Genomic DNA, 20,899 nt, shown 5'->3' with positions numbered 1-20,899 from the left:
ATTAGATTCATTAGATTTTAAATCCAAAAATTTTGTATGCTTCACTGGAATGTGGTGTTTTTCCACTAGAGATATGTATTGTGATTTTTAATTAAATGTTCTTGCTTTTTTATAAAAATCCGTATTTATTTAGAATTTAGAAATCACAATGATATAGTGTAAAAAAATGTAATTTAATATGTAATCCATATTTTCTATCAATTTTTATAAGTTATAAATTTTGTAAACTTATTTGGAGATATGAAAAACGAAAATAAAAGAGAAAAACAAAAATCATACAAATTATTGTATTATTATATCATAAACAAATAAAAAACATAATAAATTATATTTATTGTATTTTTCATTCATACAAAATAAATAATTCCATATATTAAAAACAAATTATTATATACTCGGAAATATGCCCCTGTGCATCGGCACGGGTATACGTACTAGTTCCTGAGGATAGCAAGTTATAAATTATGTCTTGTAGGACATGTATTTTTATATTATTATTAAATTGAAGTAGTTAATGGTGGGGTTACCGATATACGTTTTGTGATGATGAATCTTGTATGTGTTCCTAAGAAAAGGAATTTGTCCATAGAACTCTCGAATTGAAATTCTATATGAATGGTTGAGTTAACCGACCATAATGTGGATGCCCTCAGCTCGAACAGGATTGCCTCCGAAAGAACTGTCTTACACACATAAAAAAACATTACTACTATTGAGTGTTTCCAAAGTCTTATTTTTCTTTAGTTTGCATAGACTTGAATAATCTTATAAACGGGATAGCTAATCTCGTGGAGTAGATGATTGAAAATTCTCATGTCAACAATTAAAATCTAGTTCCTGGCGCATAATTCATTTGTATGAGTATCTTCTCCCACACAACTAGGGGTGTCCAACGGGCGGAATCGGGCCAAATCGCCGGTTTAGGTCGTGAAAAGACACCAAACCCTCAGGCCGCCACCGTCCGCTGCCGAGCAGTGGGTTACTACGGTTCGGGTTTAAAATCAGTCGGTTACCGCGGGCGGTTTCATCGGATAGTAGATCCAAGATTTTTTTTTTAAAAAAAGACCATGACAAGAGAGAAGGATGCACAGAGATTCATCAGAACTAACAATATTTTAGATTCAAGTACATAAATTACAAAATATATTCAGATCTGTTAAATCTCAACAAAAAAATAAAAAAAAACTTTCACATATTTCATGATAGATGGAGGCACAAAGGACGATTTGAGCAGAACGAAGGCGAGAAAGCTTCTACAAACTCCATGACGGTGGACAATCGACGGAGTAGATTTTCTCAAAGAAGGAGGTGATGGTGTAGTGTGGTGGAAGACGATGATCAGAGAGGAAAAGAATGGTGGATGGTGGTGGCTCGCGGTGGGGAAGAAGAGAAGAATGAGTGTGACGGCTGCTGGGTGAATGTTAGGGTTTGATAAAATGAGGCTTATAAACCTAGGGTTGAGGGTGGGCCTGGGTTGATTGGGTCGTTTTTTTAATTAAAGTTACTTCGGTCGGTTCGGCCGGGCTCAAGCCCAAACCGGAACCGATCGAACCAAACCTACAAAAACCGATTCATGTCACCCGCTGGACCCATGAACCGGTCCGACCGAACTGAAATGACAAAAAATGGCTCGGTTTGACCGGGTCCGATTCGGTTCATGCTGGACAACCCTACAAACGACCAAGCTTTAGGTTCCATAGGAATAATGTTTCATTCACACCTCTCTTGGAGGTGGAATGAAGAGAGAGATAGAAAGAAAATGAAAAGTAAGGGAGAGAAAGTATGAGTTGTGATAGATAAGAGGAGAGAGATAGAAACAAAAATGAGTGGAAATGAAGTGTTTTAAAAATAAGGTGTGTGTATATATCATTGTTGGTTCCATTTCATAGCATGGAGGGGTACCTTCAGAAGATACTCTAACAAGCCAAAATATATATTAATTATATTTTTTATTATTATATATTTTGTATTTTGTTTTGATAGGCATTATTATATACTCCCTCTGTTCCTTTTTAAGTGTCGTTTTAGAAGAAGTTTTTTGTTCCTATTTGGCTGTCGTTTTGATGTTTTAAGGTTCATTTTGTCAATTATACCCTTATTAGTAAGTGGAAATTAAATTCTCATTACATTAATTCAAAATCTTGTCTAGTAAGTGAAAATTAAATTCCAATGAAAGTACCCAAAAAAGATTTCAAAGTTGCATAGAAAAAGGTGTTAACATTAAAAATTGGAGGGAAGTTATAAATTTTTATTGCTACTAGGGAGGGAAGAATGATAAATAGTTTAATGATATGAGAGAGTGTACAACAAAAAATTAATTATCCACTATTTTGGTTGGAAAACTTTATAACTTCATGATTAGGATTAGGATGTGAGAGAGTAGAATGAGAAAAAAAAAACTTCAATAACTCACTATCTTGGTTTGAGAGCTTTTTGCTAGAATGACACAATTACTTTTTAAATACTTCAATAAATACTTTAATAACCGTCCTCGACTAGTCTACTAGTAATACAGAAAACAACAAGGGTCATGATAGAATCGTGCCGGCAACGAAAGACAAAGTTTATTTTTCTCGAAGCGGTGGTGTCGTGATGACCTTCAAAATCCCCCTCCTTTTTCAAATAACGGTGCTGTTTGGCAATTTTGAACAAACACTTGGACCCAAAAATGGAAAAATAATCAAATAATGACATCAATCATTTGCAGAAAATTTTTAAAGTCTAAAACTTTTGTTTAAAGACTAGTAAATTTTTTTTTACGGAAAAGACTATTACATTTTTAGTTGTTAATTTTTTTTATAAATTTTGGTTTTAAAATGTCATACTTTAATATTAACTTTCCGAAGTAGCTTCATTTTGGTATGTGTATTTTATTTAAATTTGAATCGTATTATACATGCTCTGGCTAAACCTATTGACGGCCATTGAGAAATTTCATCTTCAAAATCTCGATTAATTGAATCCCCACTCCCGGTATTATTTTGAGACGTTATGTATATGAGCCTCTTTCAAATAGGATTAGGATCATGAATAAAGAAAAATATGAAGAAAGAGTTAGTTAATATAATAACAATAATTACGATGTATCGTAATTATTATTTGAAGCAAATGCTTGTAAGGATAAACCACTTTTTTTAGTAGGTTGCGTGTTTGATTCTCGTTATTAATGAAAATGTAGTTATATTGATGAGCGATATGTAAGTGGTAGTACATTGTAGTGTGCTATTGTATTTTTGAAATTAGGGTGCTATTGTATAATATGTGAAATGTATGACTCACCTAAACTTGTATTTTGGAGTAAATGTAACACACTTATTTATTGATATTTTATATTATATTATTGTGATCATCTCATTTTTTTTTTAAAGTAGATCATGTCATTTTATTTTGAGACTCAAAGTTTAAATGTTTAATCATGAAGATAAAGGCAAAATTTGAACTTGTAAGGGAAGGAAAATGCAATAGTTTAGTAAAAGGAAAGGAAAACACAGTCGCACACAACACAATAGAGCAGGATCAGAGAAGGAACCACCGAACCGATTCAAACACAAAGAAGAAAGAAGAAAGAAGAAACACAGAGAGAGAGAAAGAGAGAGGGTGATGACGATGGACAGAGAGAAAGAGAGGGAGATTGAACTAGAGAGTGCAATGTACACAAATTGCTTGTTGTTGGGTCTGGATCCAGCAATTATCGGTCTCGGAGCATCGAATTCAACTCCTCGTGTGGGTCTCTTCCGTCACTCGAACCCTAAATTGGGCGAACAGCTTCTCTACTTCATCCTCTCCTCTCTCAGAGGCCCAATTCAATCTGCAAAAGTATCCCAATCTTCACTAATTTCCAATTTTTTTCGGCGTGATCTTTCACTATAACCCTTTCCTTTTTTTCGATCTTTCAGGATTTTGATAAGGTTTGGCCAATTTTTGATTCCGCGCAATCGCGTGATTTTCGCAAGGTATCAGAATTTTTTTTTTAAGTTTGTTGTTTTTTTTCTGGTATGAAATTTGTTTGAATGATTCTGGATGATGATTCTGGATGATGATGGTGTTGGAACGTGTTTGGTAGGTTGTGCAAGGTATTATTAGCGAGCTCGAGTCGCAGGGAGCGCTTCCCAGGAGCAATTCCAGGGTTTCTTCACTTGCTACGTGTTGTGGACCTAGGTTGGTTTGAAGTTATTCATTGTCGAAAGATCGGTTGATTTATGCTTGTTTGTTAGTTAATTTTCTTGATCCCTATGCTTCGATCCAACTTGAGGGGGAAAAATGAGTTTTGTTTCCATTTTTAATTATGTATTGTATAGACTGGTTTATTTTTTGTGACAATAGTGCATTGCTTTTATAGTTAGTGAATGGATATTGTTTGGTCAGTGAAATTAATTCAGACAAATATTAAAGAATTTCTGCATAGAGAAAACTATTTTGGGGTGTTGAGTAACTGCCCCCCCACTCTTTTTTCTAAACAAGAACAAAAAGTATCTTTTAGTTCCAATTCAATGTTAGGTGATAAGACCATAAGTTAAGTTTTTATTGATGTGAGGATGTTGCGGTGGTCGTGGATGAGTGGACGACACACAGGACATGAAAAGATTAGGAATGAAGTCATTCGAGATGCATTTTGGAAAAGAGGGTAAGAGGTAATGCGATAAGAAGACCAATAGGAGCCTTAGTGAGAAGAACTTGTCATCTGGAGGATGGCCAAATTATTTAAAGATACCAAGAAAATCTTTTTAAGTGAAACCATAGATTTAGATCTACATATGAGCTTTCTAAAGTCTTGGTTTATGACTGTTTGATCCTTAGAAAGCCTACCCCACGTAGTGGGAAAACACTTTTGTATTTGTTTTTATATTAGAATGGGATAAGATAATCTCATATGGTAAGATGGTTATGGAAGCTCATTATTTTGATTCTGTCAAAGATAGTTCTAAAATTATTCAAATGTACATATTGATGTAGGTTTGTTGAGCTTCTATGGCAACTTTCTTTGCATGCTTTACGAGAAGTTCATCGACGGACATTTACTGCTGACTTAGCTTCTAACCCATTGCCTGCACCGTTGACTGATGTAGCATTCTCACATGCAGCTACTCTACTGCCAGTTACAAAGGTATTAGTGATAATCCACTAAATTTTTAGGAAAGGATGGATTCACTGTGTACATGTCACTCTAATTTATACATTTACGACGAGTTCTGCATGATTTCTTCCGAGTGAAAAAAGGTTTCAGTCTGAATTTGTACTGAAGGAAGTTGTCCTTTTGGTGTAGTTTTTTCTATTATAAGTTCTTTGGTGTGGCACAAAAATATCAATTAAACTCTTACTTTGACTGTTTACCTTTTAACTTGATTGTCACATTGCTCATAATTATAAATGTCTTAAGTATCTCAGTTGAGTCTTTGCTCTTAAACAGGCAAGAATAGCCCTTGAAAGAAGGAAGTTTCTTAAAAATGCAGAAATGGCTGTACAAAGGCAGGCTATGTGGTCAAATTTGGCTCATGAGATGACTGCCGAATTTCGTGGCCTATGTGCTGAAGAGGTATAACATTAACTGGAGACTTTTTTTTACCATGTTTAGCTTATATACACAAACTACATGTTCCCTTTATCCATCAGGAACATCCTTATGCATTTGTCTCTTACGCAATTAGAATGTAAAACCTGAATTCAGGCTTATTTGCAACAAGAGCTGGAAAAGCTCCATGACTTGAGAAATAAAGTGAAGTTGGAAGGAGAACTCTGGGATGATCTCGTATCCAGTTCAAGTCAAAATTCCCATTTAGTTTCAAAGGCTACTCGCTTATGGGAGTCTTTATTAGCTCGTAAAAGTAAGCATAGAGATCAACACTCCACTTACACTTTGCATTTGTGTAATAGATCTTGTAATTCTAGTATCCTCAGTTATTAACTTAAAGTTTGATTTTGTGAACTATGGCAAGATAATTAATAATATGTGACTAGGAATGGGATTTATTTTTACAGCTTTATTCCTTTATTAATAAAATGACTAATAACAAGTTTTTGCTCTCGCCATTGCATTTTAACCTCTGCAACTGCAAGCCATTTTCCTGTAGTGCAGCTTTGCAGAATCGTGGACTTTCAGAGATAGTTTTTTACTTTATTATTTCTGATGGTTCATTATGGTTTTGTAGCTGATGAGTGTTAATGTTATCGGCACTGAAATGACTATAGAAATTTTAGGAAAATGTACAGAACAGAGATCTAATTACAGAGAAAACTTACAGGAAATATACATGTAAGTTAAAAGAAAAGGTCAGAGGAGTGCTTCTCTGCCCTGTGATTACACCTAGCCTTAAACTACCTAAAAATGATAAACTCCCTTCCGCACCACCATCCACTCCCTTCATATACATTCCCCCTCAAGGATTCCAGGCCTACTTCTCTTTCCTTCTGCCATATGTCATTGTGTTAGAGTCTTATGTAAAAGACTCCTCTGCTCTATTTCCCTCATCATTTCCTAGCTTGCTTTATTCCTCTACCACCTTCTGCATAGATTTTAATTAGAGGCCCGTGATGCGGCCCATCATGATTATAAACCATTGATATTGGGATCCTTTCAATTTAAGATAGTAAGGTTCAGCACTGTCACCCCAATCCCCTTTTTTCCCCTTAATTGTACAAAACAGCCTAGCTTGTAATGATATTTGATTTTTATTATTATTAATGTACAGGTCAACATGAAGTTCTTGCATCAGGCCCTATTGAGGACTTGATAGCTCACCGAGATCATAGGTAACGTACATTTAGTGTTGTAGGGTTGTAGCTTGCTTTGCCTTCCCATTATCTACATACCAAATTCATCAACTTACATTTTGATACATGAATTTCAGGTATCGAATCTCTGGATCATCTTTGCTTGCAGCAATGGACCACAGTTCTCAGACTCCTTACTCAGATGTATTGTCTGGGCAGCATATGGATTTGAATGCAGTACAAATGGATAACGAGGAGAATGATGGATCGCATTTTAGCAGTGAGACATCGACAAGAGTGGATGACAGAACTGGAAGAGTCCACCAAACTGTTGATGTGGCAGAGGTTATACGACGATGGACACATGCTTTGCAACGTATTCACAAGCAATCACTTCTACTGGTATGCCCTTTACAAGCTTTACAAGCTTTCCTTTAAAGATGCTATGATCTGTTCTTATGGCTCCTTCCTTTCGTTGTTGTCTATTTTGGTGTATGGCTGCCAATAGCAGAAAATTTGGAGAATGTGGCAACGTGGTGGATTGTGCGGCTGCCATCTCCATGGAAGTGTTGTTTTTTAAGCAAACTCATTTTTTTTTTTCAAATGAACCCATAAAATACAAATAGGATGAATGTTAGGATCGGAAAAAATCCTAACAGCGGAACGGTAGAAAAAAGAAGATAAAGGATAATATTTTTGGTATTTTTATTGTATAAACTGGAAAATAAAAGATAAAAAAGAACCAAGAGGCTGGACCCTCTCCAATAGGGCTGATTCCTTGACAACTCAATAATTCAATCCATAATTCTATCCTAAGGAGGGTACTCCTATTTATAATAAGCTAATAAAAATAGACTTATCCTAAATTAATCTAACAAATAAAATCTGCCTATTAATAATGTTAGAATACAATATAAAACCATTAAAGTGACCCTTACCCAACAGCTTAAGCTTTTGGGATAAGTGGTTGCTTGACATGGTATGAGAGCCTCTATGGCCGAGAGGTCTAGAGTTCGATCCTTGCTCCCCTCACTTTCTTATTGAAAAGTGGAATTTAATTAAGCACATGGTAGGTGAGCCTGTGCATTTATCCACGCTTCAAGCCCAAAGGGCTCTCGCATGAGGGGGCGTGTTAGAATATAGGCTTAATTCCATTTTGGGCCCCTGATCTTTTAAAAATGAGCGATCGGGGCCCCCCGTGTTTAAACGTAGCGGTCAGGCCCCCTGATATCTCTAAAACGTGCGATCCAAGCCCTTCCGTCTGTTTCCGTTAGTTGACCAGACGGAGCTTCATTTCTCATTCTTCTACTCAATAACAACAATTAAACACAAATCAAAGCCCAGAACAAAAACACGATGATTCTGTGCAACAATTATAATCTAGTGAGGAACCCAGAAATCAAAGCCCACAGATCCCCATCTTCTTCTTCCTCTCTATTCTTCTATGCAAGCTTCTCCAGATTTCTTCCGCTTTTCTTCTTCTTCTTCTTCCGATCCAGAAAAATCATTCAACCCATAAATCGATCTGCCCCAAACCTAGAAACCCAAACCCAAAAAATCAACCCATTAACCGTTGAACCCCAAAACCCCAAATCCAGAGAAAACTGAAACTCCAATTTAAAACCCCGAATCCGGAGAAGTACTGAAGAAGGGTCGAAAGGGTTGTTGATTTGGGGATTTTCCAAGAGAGAAGATGGATCGAGCAAGGTGGAGGTGGTGGCTGAAATTAGGGTTGTTTCTCATCATGTTGGTGATGATGATGCTCGCGGGACTGAAGGAGGTGGCAGCGTCATCGTGGCTGCTGGCGGTGGTGGCTAGCTTGGGTGATGCCAGAGTGGTTTGCACATGGAAGGAGAAGAAGAGAAAGATCAGGACAGGAACGGTGGTGATGGTGTAGCCTCTGGAAGGAGAGTGACCAAGCGGTGGTGGTTGTCATCAGGAGGAGAAGAAGGTGTTGGTAGTGCTGCAACCTTAGGGAAAATAATCAGAAGAAGAAGAAAATGGGTCTGGGAGAGGAAGAGAGAGAGAGTCGAGAGGTTGAGGGAGAGCGTGAGTGAGTGAACGCGTGAGGGAGAGAGAGAGATGAGAGTGACCGTTTGGTCAACTAACGGAGTTTAACAGAAGGGGCTGGATCGCACGTTTTTGAAACATTGGGGTGCCTGACCGCTACGTTTAAACACGGGGGGCCCCGATCGCTCATTTCTGAAACATCAGGGGCCCAAAGTGGAATTAAGCCTAGAATATAATATAAAACCATTAAAGTGACCCTTACCCAACAGCTTAAGCTTTTGGGATAAGTGGTTGCTTGACAAATAAAAACAAATCAAATAAAATCAGCACCCTTATCATCAATTCAAGTTTGCATCCATATCACTGACCTTATCCTTAAGCATGTCTTAATAGATAAGGCTAGGCTCACATAGATAAGCATGTCTTAAGCATATCTTTGAAGCCATATATGAACGAACCCTGCATCGTAGACGATTTCGGATGGTCTGTGTTAACTGTTAAATTGCAGTAAGAAAAGAATCTCAATAAAGACATGATAATCCTCCAAAACACAGCATTCAGCTTGATTTTTCAAAGTTCATTCTACAGTATATTGTTGTCACTCAGATAACACCCAAATGATCCATTCAAGCCCATTGATTGGGATATCTGCAGAAGTTTTGTACTTAATTATTGTGGATTCCTTGCTGTACGATAGTTGTTTTGTTAGCGGGTACCCATGGTGGATACCATGATGTTGCCTGCCAGCCTCAAGATCCAATGTCATGTGTGTTCTATTTTAAGGCGGGGAACACAACGGTGGAGGTGGTGTGTGTAATGGAGGTCGGCGCATGAACTTCATGCGTCTGCGAGGAAATGAAGGTGTGACGGCACATGGGGGTGCGTGCGACAGTTTCAAGGAACAGCATTCTGGGGACAGGCTGTTTGGTGGTGGCCGGTGATGGTCCCTCAGGAAAAACATAACGGAAATCTTCTGGTTCAGCATATGGCTGCTGAAACCCTAAGCCTAAAACATGAAAATCGGGCACCAGAAGGAGACCAAACCAGAGAAAACTTGTTACAAGTTGAATTAAATATCTTGGTTGTTTATTCCATGACAATCAGTTCAACATATAGACTAAAGTGACCTCATAAGTTTAGGGATAACAGTCAACTAAATAAGAAAAGATTCTATGTATCATAAATAAGGAAATAATGATCCATATCATATACTAATCACATCCCTAATAATATTCTAAAATATATACTATATCTCGATGTAACCTTTTCTCACTGCACGCATAGGGATTATTAATTTGTGACTTGGGTTTAGGTACCAGGGTTTCATGATCTGCTTTTTTAACCAGGAAATAAATATTAACAAATTTTTAACTTGAGTACAGCACAAAAAACATAGGAGAACTTCTAGAACTGAAAGCGATTTACAGTAAAGTTCTGAGTAGTCATGCGTAATCTTTTTTAATATATTCTCAGTTAAAATCTGAATATTTTGACACTGTATATGTTTTGGTTATCAATTAAATAAAAGCTTCGTCAGATGTTAAGTTTATTGAAGTTACTTATGACCAGTGGCTTTGCCTGACTATGTACCTTTATCCTACAAGTTTCTCACTAACTTACTTTTTTTGAGGGTTAAAAAGAAGTGGCTTTTGTTACATTCTTTGTCAAATATCTTGATTTTTGTCAAACATTGGGCCCTCATCTTCATCTACTAGGAAGACCTAGACGAGTTATAAAATGCTAAAATGATAATAAAATTTTCTTAATGTATGGTGTTTGGTTATATAAGTAAGTTTATCTCATTTTTTTCATTTTTGTTTAATAATGTATAATTGCAACTGATGCTTGTTTTTAGTAGTCCCAAATCTTGTAAATTAAGATATTCCAAGTTGTGTGGCACCAAAAAGTTGGTCATATTGATGCAATTAGAATGTTTTTCTTTATATTCAGTTGAGAATGACAATTCCCGGATGTTGTAAGTTGGTTCATCTCATATATTCACTCATATTTATTTCATGTAGAAACTTCTAACCTTAGTATGATCTGTAGGCAAAAGCAAATGATGGAGAGGGTCCAGATATATTGCGCAGTGCGCAGGAAGAAGGTTCAGGTGGCCATGCTGAGTCTTTAGCAGCAACCCTTGCTGAGCATCAGCAACACTTGGCTAGCTTCCAGGTAATGCATTAAAACATGTTTTAAAATATACGAAATCCTACCTGTTGAAGTGCTTCTAAGGAAGCTTCATTTTTCTATTTGTCATTTGACTTCAATAAAATATTTAGACCACCTCTATAATACTTCATTGAACTTGATGCTTTCATTCTGAACTGGAGAAACAATGTCCTTAGTTATTTATGACAATTTTTAACTAATTGATCTTTTTGGAACTAATATTGTTCAAAAATTACATTGATTTACTGGATATTTTACTTCGCTTTTTTTTGGTGTGGGGTGGGGGGGTGGATGTTTAGGAGAGTGGACTAATCTTGTTTTGTGATCTTTTAAACACATCCTGTATGAAGGATTAGATTTATGTATAAACTTTTGCTTTCTTTAATCAGTGCAGACTATTTCTTAATTTTAACATGCTAACAGACACTTGTTTGCTGATAGTTGCTTGTATATAGTTAATGCTATATATGTGTGTGGCTTATGTAATGATACAAGTGGAGGATTAAATGATGAGGATGCATAAGTATCATGCACCACTAGATCATGCCTATGAGAGAGAAAATGAGGAAGAGTCTCCTCCTAATAACTAAGTATTCTGGCAGTAGAGAGAGGGATGGAATGTGAGTCTGTTGTAAGGGTAGGGTATAAGCTTAGGAAGTGTGTCTGGATGTGGTAGATCCTTAGGAGAGTTTAGGCCTCTTGTAGTGTCCAAGACATTTTCAGTTTCCTTCTTTCATCACTTGAATACAAAATTTCCTTGATTCAGGCATGATACTTGAATGCAATACAAATTTCTTTCTCCATTTCCTATTTACGTACATCGGTAACAATCATTTTGGTATCACTGTATCAGAGCTCTAGGTCCCCAGAGCTTGAACGGTCATTACACGCTCAGCCATGGAGTCTCAAGTGGAGAGTTATGGTCACATGAAGCTTATAGGAGTGGAGGAACAAGAGCCAACATGCAATCAAAGCTGAACAAGCTCAAGCAGTTTTTGCAAGAACATGACTGAGTTTGTGCCCAAGGTCGATCTCGACATTATCGAAGTCCATCTTCTTTTGTTGACTATCAGACCTATGGCAGCCCATCTTTTTTCTCCCACATTCATTTGAGGCACAGGGAGGAAAGCCCACTTCGGACACATTTGGGCGGCCAGATGCTCAGGATCCCAAATTTTACTGGTGATGATGCGTATGGATTTATAATACTCGTGGAGAGGTATTTCAAATTGAATTCAGTTCCGATGAGGAGAAACTAGATGTCGTGGTGGTTGCTATGGAGGGTCGAGCTTTGAACACCAATGGTGGGGGGAAGACACTGGCGGCCAGTTGTGAAATTTTCAAGGAAGAACATCAAGCAGACCTGAACAGTGATCCAGGGAGAAATTTGAAATGTTCTCAGCCCCATTGAAGAAAGCAGCTGGGTGATGCTGAAATGGATTTTCCTTAATGGGATGAGAGAGATTCTGGCCGATCTGAAGAGTGCTTATCCAAGCTTATGGACACTGGGCATTGCTGCAGAGAAGAACTCTGCCTTGAGACAGGGTGGATTCGCAGCAAAAGAGAGGGGCTGCAAAGGTAATTGTGGTTCCTCTATGAAGCATCTTGAAACAGAGGATTTTAGCAAAAACTAGATGGTCACACCCAAGGTAGTCAAAATCGTGATCCAGATCGTGGAATCGCACGATTTAGCGAGGTTACTTGCCTCCTCCGATCTTGATCGCGCCTGCGATCGCCGGAATCTGGGCTCGCGTGGGATCGCCAAGGTTTATCGCAAAATCGTGGTATCGCGCGGCATGCCCGATTCAACTCTGTGCCTTTTTTCCCCGTTGCTCCATTCGACCCGGTTCGACCTGGTTTCTTTTCCTTTCAAAGGCGAAACACTGTGTTTTGTTTGTCAACGCCGAACCCTAAAATTGCAATGCAAAACGCTGTGTTTCATTTGATGGTGCGAAACGCTGCGTTTTATCGTGATATTCCTGCCTCTGCCTCACTTCCTTCCTTCCTTGCAACACCTATCGTGATTCCTGCTTGCGCCGCTGCCTCTTGCGACTTGCTATCCTTGCGGCCTCACTTGCTCCTTCTGCGTCCTGCTCTGCCCTGTTCTACTTCTATAATATATGTATAATAATTGTATTGTATGCATATATATATAATATATTTAACATATATAAATTGTGGGATTGTATACACCCCCTCTCCGATCTTACGTAGTAGGATCACAATTTTGTCAACCATGGTCACAGCAAGGCCTGTTTTGGGAAAAGGAATTTTATGGAGCCTACGCCACCTGATAGTGTTAGTGGAGAAAAGAGGACGAATGGAGGTGGGAAATTTTTACACGAGGAGTTCCAGGAGTGGAACCGGAAAGCTCTTTGTTTTTAAATTTGGGAGAAATGGGGGCTTGAGCATGTTTGTAGATTGAAACATTACCAGCTGTTATTGGTGGAGGATGTAGAGGAGCGAAAAAGGTGAGTTGCAATGCAACAGCTTGAGGGATAGGAAGTAAGTTCTTGTTGGTGGCAGCAAAGCGCCCCGCCCATATCTGTAACAGGTCATCCAATTTGCATGCAAGTTTGGTGATACTTTGGACAGGAGTTACTCCTTGGGAAACTATTAGCAGGCACACCTTGTTTATAAGTGATATGGATAATGGATTAGTTTAAGAGATGGAGCCATTCTGTTTATGATCTTATCCTTTGGTTTGGAGCACTTCCTAATTCATTTAGCACATATATAGAGGTTCTGAATGTTGCTTGGTAAGGCATATTGTTTGTGGCTGGATCACAACCGGTGAATGCTTTGACATTGTTGATGGGATTTATACTTTAAATAAGTTTCTATATCGATGGTGATAGTTGGATTAGTTTCTGTAGTTTTCTGTTTGGTTGCTGCTCCTGTACCAAAAAATTCTTGGAGTCTGGACATGATTGATGACCATCTTGGCTTTGCATGTCTTAGCTGGAGTTAAATAGGTTTTGAAAGAACTGCCTGATTGTAGAAATATTTGGGATAATTTAGCTGACTTTTAATTTAAGAGAATATTCCTCTATTCCACCTTGAGGACAAGATGTGTCTTAATATGAGACCTTTAGACCTAAAATTACTAAGGAATATGTGTGAAATATCATATAAAACCACGTAGTAACTAACTACCTTTCCTGGAAGTAGAGAGGGATAGGATGTGTGACTCTGTTGTAAGGGAGGGTATAAGCTGAGGAAGTGTGATAGGGTGAGGTAGGCTGGAATGTTAGAATTGGACCCTTAGGGAAGTTTAGGCCTCTCAAGTTCCTAAGACATTTTCACTATCCTGTCATCATTTGTGTACAGTTTAGACCCAAGGCCTGGACCTAGGGAGTTTAGGCCTCTCATGTTCCTAAGACCTTTTACTATCGTTTCATCATTTGTGTACAGTTTACACCCAAGACCTGGATTTCCTTGATTAGGCCTGATACTTGAATTCAATACAGATTTTATTCTCCGCTTCCTTTTTACTTGTGCTGGTACCTATTGAATCTACTCTTCAATATTGATATATCTATTGAAATCTGTCTTTGTTCTATCTGTTCCCACTTTTCACAGTAGGGTTCAGTATCTTACACAGAATTGACCTGTAATTGTTGTTCCTGTTGTAGAAAATTTCTTTTCTAGCAATTCCTCATTGTTGCATTTTTCATTTGTGTAGGTGCTTATTAACCAACTCAAAGATGTTGCTCCAACAATACAGAAGTCTATTTCAGAGTGTACAGAAAAGGTTAACTGCATAGCCTCCAATCTACCTCCAATGAACAGACATCATGGTCGGTCAACGTCACCTGTCCAAGCACAGAGTAGTGGGAGGATGGTAATCTACTATTTTAGTATACTACAATTATTGCTTCTTTGATACACCTTTGCAAAAAGATATCTGATTTTACTCCTTTTTGTTAACCTCACTTTTATATTATTCAGGACAGCAGCAATGATGACGTTGGTGAGGTGACTTCAAGAATATCTAATTTTCAGCTTGACAAAGTTTCTGCTAGTCCCCCCACTTTAAAACTCCCTCAGTTATTTAGCTTGACCCCATCTTCTGGAAAAGCTGGAAATGTGCAAAGGCGGCATGGTAATGCTCCTCAAACCAGCCAAACAAGCCTAACAGAAAACCTTTCTGATCGGAAATCTTTGGATCGTCCTTTAAATAATGAAGTAGCAAGTTCAGAAGGTGTGCTGTGTGTTCAATGCTTTTTGTCTTTGTTTTGTTAGCGATAAAAAATTATTCTTGTGCTGTTGTGCACCTACCTAAGCGTAAGTGTTTAGGAGAATTGGTTTTTGACATGGTATCAAGGCCTTTGTGACCCTGCCTTCCTAGTCCTGGTTCTTCATAATTCAATTAAATTTTAGCACCTACCTAAGCGTAAGTGTTTAGGAGAATTGGTCTTTGACATGGTATTAAGGCCTTTGTGACCCTGCCTCCCTAGTCCTGGTTCTTCATAATTCAATTAAATTTTGGAGAGATAAAAAATGATTCTTGTGCACCTACCTAAGCGTAAGTGTTTAGGAGAATTGGTCTTTGACATGGTATCAAGGCCTTTGTGACCCTGCCTCCCTAGTCCTGGTTCTTCATAATTCAATTAAATTTTAGCACCAAGGAAAGTGGCTTCTGCACTGTCCATGCTAAACCCAAAGGACTTTTGAGTCGGGGTATGCTTAGAGATCATTCATTCTTGGGATGGCCCCACCTAATAGCTTAAGCTTTTAAGGGAGTTGTATTTTGACATGTTTCGTTATATTGAAGCTGTTGACTCTTTTGAGGGAATTTCACAGTATGTTATAAACCAAGTGTCTGATAATGGCTCTATTTTGTAGGTAGTGATAGTTCCTTTGTCAAGAATTTGAAGAGGTCTGTAAGAGAAACAGCATTGTCAGTACGGTCATGCAATTCAGAGTCGTCAAGGGACAGTCATTCTGATGGAAGTTCTGAGCACTTCTTTGCTCCTCTTTCAGAAACAGGCTTTTCTCATTTAGATGCTGAAAAAAGGGCAGCTTCGTCGAGGAGCAAAAGGTTATTTGAGTCTCAAATGGGTGATTCCTTTTTTGAGAGTCATGCATCTGATGGGCATGGGGAGAGCATTGATGAATTTCCTGATATGTTAACTGATTTGGAAATGCTTTCTGATTATGACCATGTAAATGGGTTTCTCTCATATACTGGTTCCAATGCAACATCTGACGCCCAACAGTCAATTTTTGACTTTGAGGATGCACAGGATCAAGTGTTCTCTCCACCTTTGCTAATGGACTCAACACTTCTGGCTGATTCATTTGAAGACTTGCTGGGTATGTTTGAGTTTTTCACAAACTATTTTGGTTCTAGTAAATTTGGTGTTCTTGCACCTGATGATTTTTAAATGCTGTTAGTTTGAAAATAACACACGGCAGAAAATTGGGGGCTGTTTTCCTTTTGAGGACTTAGGACTTCGTTAGAGTGTTAGAGGAATATTTTGGTAGTTGATCTTATAAACTATTTAGGATGAAAGACCTTGGACCCAATGTCCTCTAGACGAGGGAATGCATTTTGAAGTCTGTTTCTTTATTTTTCCCTTTCCAATAGGTTGTCCTCCATCATTTTACTGAAGTGAAGAAATTTACATTGCATATTTGAAATCAAGAATGATTAATAGAGATGTGCTTCTGATGCATACATTAATAGCTAGAAATAGAGTAAGGATACTGGGTAGGCTAAAGTTGTATTTTATAGGGTTTGGTTTATATGCTGAAAAGCCTAGGGTTTAATTTTGCTGAAAATAGAGTAAGGATATTTATAGGCTAAAGATGTGCCTCCTGCATTATACTAGAAGCTTCTAAACCTTGTAAATCTTGTCGATTACTTACATGCTGGTTAATTGACAAGTTAGGAATTTTGTTATTGCAGCCCCCCTCTCCGAGACTGAAACAGCTTTGATAGATCATTGAAACTTTTCTGGGAAACCTCTGAAACTTGAGGAAATGGCATGATTGATTTGGCGGATTGCTATTCTTCTGTTGGGAATTCATTCCGTTCGCCTTCTATAACACGATACTTTGTATGATTTGTGGTATTCTTGTTTGGTATGTTTTCACCTTTTGTTTACTCTGTTGACTCCCCCTACTGCACTCAGGGAACTGTGAGTGTCGCGGTTTCTTCATTCTTCATTGAATATTGATGATTTACTTTGGGATGAAGATGCTAAAATGCAAATAGTGCAAGCTGGATTGGATGGTAAAGTTGTGCTCAATCAGATAACTAGAGTGTGAGCTTGAATTTCCGTTGACATTTTCATCCACTTGAGTAAACAGAAGTCCCAGCGAAGCCTTCCTAAAAAAATTGGTGGATATGACAAACGCAGTTCTGGGATTTCTGCCGCAACCTGCATTCCTCTGGCATCCATTTTTAGCCAGTTGTGATCCCTCCATGAAATTAATTTATGTACTATACAGTTGTGCATCACATGAATTAGGTCTTGTATCTTGGGAAATATATCAGGAATGAAAACTCACGTCGTTTTCTTATAATTTTCAGAGCATGTTCCTTTTTTATTTTCATTTATGTGTTCTTGCGATTTCTTGTGATTTCCAATACTATGTGCACAACTAATTTGTGGAATATGATTCTTTGATTTGATTTTAGGCTTAAATAAGTTTTTGGTCCCTAACCTTTACCAAATGCTTGGTTTTCATTCCTCGCCGGAGCAAAGGTGGGTTTTAGTCTCTAACCTTTGCCACAAGATTTGGTTTTGGTCCCTCCGGAGCTCTGGGTCAACGCCGGAGCTCCAATAGCCCATGTGGCATTGCCACGTGGGATTAATAAGCGGACGTGGAATTTTTTCTTTTAAATTAAAAAAACCTTATTAATTTTAAAAAATAAATTGTTTAAAATTTTAAAAAATAAAAAACTTAATTTATTTAACTTTAATCCCTAATCAAATCTTTAATTTTAGTCTTAAATTTTTTAAAGGGCTGATCCCAACATAGTGCTTCACCTGTTATATTATAGGAATCTGAAATGGAAGAACTGTATTTGGGGGAGTACAAACAGGGCATGATCTAGAGTATGTTAGTCAAAATCAAAATATCCATAAATAAGATTACAATCCTTCATCACATAATCAGTAGCAAAGCAATTCTCAGCAAGGCAATTCTCAGACACAAAACGATTATTTCCAACAGAACCACACCGCATCATTCAAACTCTCTAAACCTCACTTTCTGATTTTACCCCTGAGATTCACCCATTTCATCATCATCATCTTCGTTCACAACTATACCCCCAGATCAATGGTAGGTTGAAATCGACCCAGCCATCACACCACCTAAGAAACCCACAATTTCAAGGAAACACATCTCACCCACCATATCAGGAAACCACGATCGAATGAACCCACGATTTCATGAAGGCTACAAATTCTAGATCTGAGTTGGGGATCTACTCCTTCTCTTCATCTCCTCCACCAGTCGCTCTCAATCTTCCTCTTCTTTTCGATCTGCACGCGAAACACCCAGTGTTTATGCTTCTGCTAGGACCACTTAAACCTTGACGCTCCGGTTGCAGGTGGGGGTTGGGGTTTTGGTTGGGGGTGGTGGGTAGTTTCGATTGCAGGTGGTGGTGGGGTTGGGGTTCCAGTTGCAGGTGAGGGTTGGGGTTTTAGTTGGAGGAGAAGAAGATGAAGGAGGAGGAAATGATTTTTTTGGGTTCAATTTCTGGGTTGGGAATTTTGTTGTTGTTTTATTTGGTTCCAGATTTGGGAATTTGATTTTTCTGAATTTAAATAAATTAAGATTTTTTTTTTAGAATTTTAAACAATTTATTTTTTTAATTTAAAAGAAAAAATTCCACGTCAGCTTATTAATCCCACGTGGCAATGCCACATGGGCTATCGGAGCTCCGGCGTTGACCCAGAGCTCCGGAGGGACCAAAACCAAATCTTGTGGCAAAGGTTAGGGACTAAAACCCACCTTTGCTCCGGCGAGGGACGAAAACCAAACATTTGGTAAAGGTTAGGGACTAAAAACTTATTTAAGCCTTGATTTTATGATTCCATTCATTGTTAACACCTTGCATCACTGAGAACTGCCATTAGATGGTTTCCTTTGGTTGATATGGTATGATAAAGAGATTGCCCACGAATTTTACGTTTTGAGCTATTGTTGATATGAATTTTTTTTTTACTTACTATTTGTTGAGACGGCAGAGTAAGGAGTTGATGGTTGGATAGTCTGAGTAGGGAGGGATTTGTATGAACTCTGTTTCACATATGTTTAAAATCATGTTAAATTCATCAGTGGTTGATGAATGATTTATAATAAGATACTGGTGCTATTTAATTCATGTTGTGGATTTCCAGTTACAAATAAAATTTGTAGCTATTTAAAGTTTTATTCTTGGCTATTGTTGTATTATTACCATACTTTAGAAAACTGGACCAAGACGGTTTAACCGATTGAACTCGATAACGGTTAGATATCCAATTCATTGAATTTAAAAATTTGGTCAATCTCAAAGTCGATAAAGAACTAGTCAAATAGGTTTAAAACATGTCAAAACCTGTTGATACGAGTGGTTAAAATCGGTCTTAACCTTATTTTTCTGGTTACATGTTTTAACCTTATTTTTATTTAACGTGAGTGGTCTACGTACATAAATTCTACTATAACTTACAGACCATTTTCATACCGCTAAAAGTTAAACAGGTCGACTATCCGATAACAACAAAATAAAATACAGAGTTCAAAATCCTAATTCTTTGATGACTTGTAAGCCTCCAAAATCAACCTAGTCTGCTCCTCAACCAGTTGAGCACGCTTAGCAAACAGCTCCAGCTCCGCAACCTGTATCTTCTTCCACCTTCCCGCCAACTGAGCCCTCTTAGATGCTCCAATTAACTCCAATCCCTTCTTCACCACATCCTCATTCAGCCCAGACATTTCACTCAAAAGCACACTTGTATCATCAGCCTTTACATCTTGCATATCGGATTCCGGTGGTGGTGGTTCCTGTCTAGCTTCGGCTTTCGCTTTCTTTGCAGAAGAAGCCACGTTCTTGCTGCTACTATTGGCTTCCTTCTTGGGAGGTTTACCATTAGACTTTGGCTTTTCCTCTGCTGGTGCTAGCTGCTTCATTGGCTCCACTGCCCCATACCTTGTTGGCCAATTCAAAAGCTTTCTGGTCGTGGGCTTTGGGGAATTTGGGGCTCTCTCCGTTCTTCCCTTTGCATGCATGTGTCTCGAACTTCTTCTTCAGCCTTCGAACCTTATCCTTCAGCTGGGCGCGGTTAGCATCCACTTGAAGTGACTTGATAACGAAATTGTAAAAAGCATCAACGTACTTCAACGGGTCATTTCCAGTTTTCGAAATGAAATCAGGAAGGCCCTTGAGAATGGTGATCTCGTCCTCGTCGCACCACAATTTTCTAAACGGCTTCTTGGAGTCGTTGTCGGGCATTTTCCCGTCCTCTTCCATCTCCGAGTCGTCTGCCTTCTTCTTGGCCCGTTTATTTTTTAACTTTAGAAAATTGGACAGACAGTTCAAGAAAATGGTTGGATATCCAATTCATTCAATTTAAAATAGTGGTCAATCTCAAGTCGATAAAAAAACTAGTCAAAACCTGTTGATACTTGATACGAGTTCTTAAAAATTAAAATTGATTTTAACCTTATTTTTATTTTAGAATATATTTTAGTCAAAAAAAAATCCAATAACAAGTTAATGGCCAATGTACATAATTTTTTATACTTTTTATTTTTTTAACACTACAATATGATCCTTCATATTAGGTTAAAAATTAGCGCGTATGGTTAATAGCTCAATTTGAGTATTATTCCAAAAATAGAAGGAAAATGGGTATTATTAATGAAGTTTTTTATTTACAAGATGTATAGGAATCAAACCCCAAACATTTCCTTAAGGAAATATGGAGAAAATATAATTTTATTACCTAATAGAAAAATACAAAGTAATAACAATTTATAGAGGCTAGACTACCTAATTAAG

General features: G+C 37.8%; 2 protein-coding genes across 3 annotated transcripts; one reads left to right on the top strand and one right to left on the bottom strand.

Moving 5' to 3' along the window:
- Nucleotides 1-3,438: 3,438 nt before the first annotated feature.
- LOC130737807 (AUGMIN subunit 6) lies at nucleotides 3,439-17,454 on the top strand. Of its 2 annotated transcripts, none has more exons than XM_057589653.1 (13): nucleotides 3,439-3,816; nucleotides 3,897-3,953; nucleotides 4,064-4,158; nucleotides 4,954-5,104; nucleotides 5,408-5,533; nucleotides 5,666-5,822; nucleotides 6,687-6,747; nucleotides 6,846-7,110; nucleotides 10,768-10,893; nucleotides 14,576-14,734; nucleotides 14,842-14,995; nucleotides 15,739-16,209; nucleotides 16,805-17,454. In XM_057589653.1, the coding sequence occupies exons 1-13, from the start codon at nucleotides 3,601-3,603 to the stop codon at nucleotides 16,843-16,845; spliced, it is 2,079 nt and encodes a 692-aa protein (XP_057445636.1). In that variant the 5' UTR covers nucleotides 3,439-3,600; the 3' UTR covers nucleotides 16,846-17,454. The 2 variants fall into 2 exon arrangements, with proteins under 2 accessions (XP_057445636.1, XP_057445635.1); XM_057589652.1 differs by having other exon boundaries at nucleotides 3,440-3,816; nucleotides 14,842-15,094.
- Nucleotides 17,455-19,644: 2,190 nt separating this feature from the next.
- LOC130736247 (GLABROUS1 enhancer-binding protein-like) lies at nucleotides 19,645-20,368 on the bottom strand. The gene is made up of 2 exons (XM_057588089.1): nucleotides 20,018-20,368; nucleotides 19,645-19,986 (listed from the first exon to the last, which is right to left on the bottom strand). The coding sequence occupies exons 1-2, from the start codon at nucleotides 20,366-20,368 to the stop codon at nucleotides 19,645-19,647; spliced, it is 693 nt and encodes a 230-aa protein (XP_057444072.1).
- Nucleotides 20,369-20,899: the final 531 nt, after the last annotated feature.

The sequence above is a fragment of the Lotus japonicus genome, chromosome 2, assembly GCF_012489685.1.
Source record: "Lotus japonicus ecotype B-129 chromosome 2, LjGifu_v1.2".
Classification (NCBI taxonomy): Eukaryota; Viridiplantae; Streptophyta; class Magnoliopsida; order Fabales; family Fabaceae; genus Lotus; species Lotus japonicus.
The sequence above is the reverse complement of the archived record's forward strand: the minus strand, read 5'-3'. Positions and strand labels throughout refer to the sequence as shown.

What these genes read in the sequence shown, in the direction of transcription:
- LOC130737807 (XM_057589652.1), top strand. Translation starts at nt 3,601, where the DNA reads ATGACGATGGACAGAGAGAAAGAGAGGGAGATTGAACTAGAGAGTGCA. An exon ending in GCTACGTGTTGTGGACCTAG is followed by an intron (nt 4,159 to 4,953) that starts GTTGGTTTGAAG and finishes ATATTGATGTAG; the next exon opens with GTTTGTTGAGCTTCTATGGC. An exon ending in AACACTTGGCTAGCTTCCAG is followed by an intron (nt 10,894 to 14,575) that starts GTAATGCATTAA and finishes TCATTTGTGTAG; the next exon opens with GTGCTTATTAACCAACTCAA.
- LOC130736247 (XM_057588089.1), bottom strand. Translation starts at nt 20,368, where the DNA reads ATGGAAGAGGACGGGAAAATGCCCGACAACGACTCCAAGAAGCCGTTT. An exon ending in GTGGAGCCAATGAAGCAGCT is followed by an intron (nt 19,987 to 20,017) that starts AGCACCAGCAGA and finishes CCAAAGTCTAAT; the next exon opens with GGTAAACCTCCCAAGAAGGA.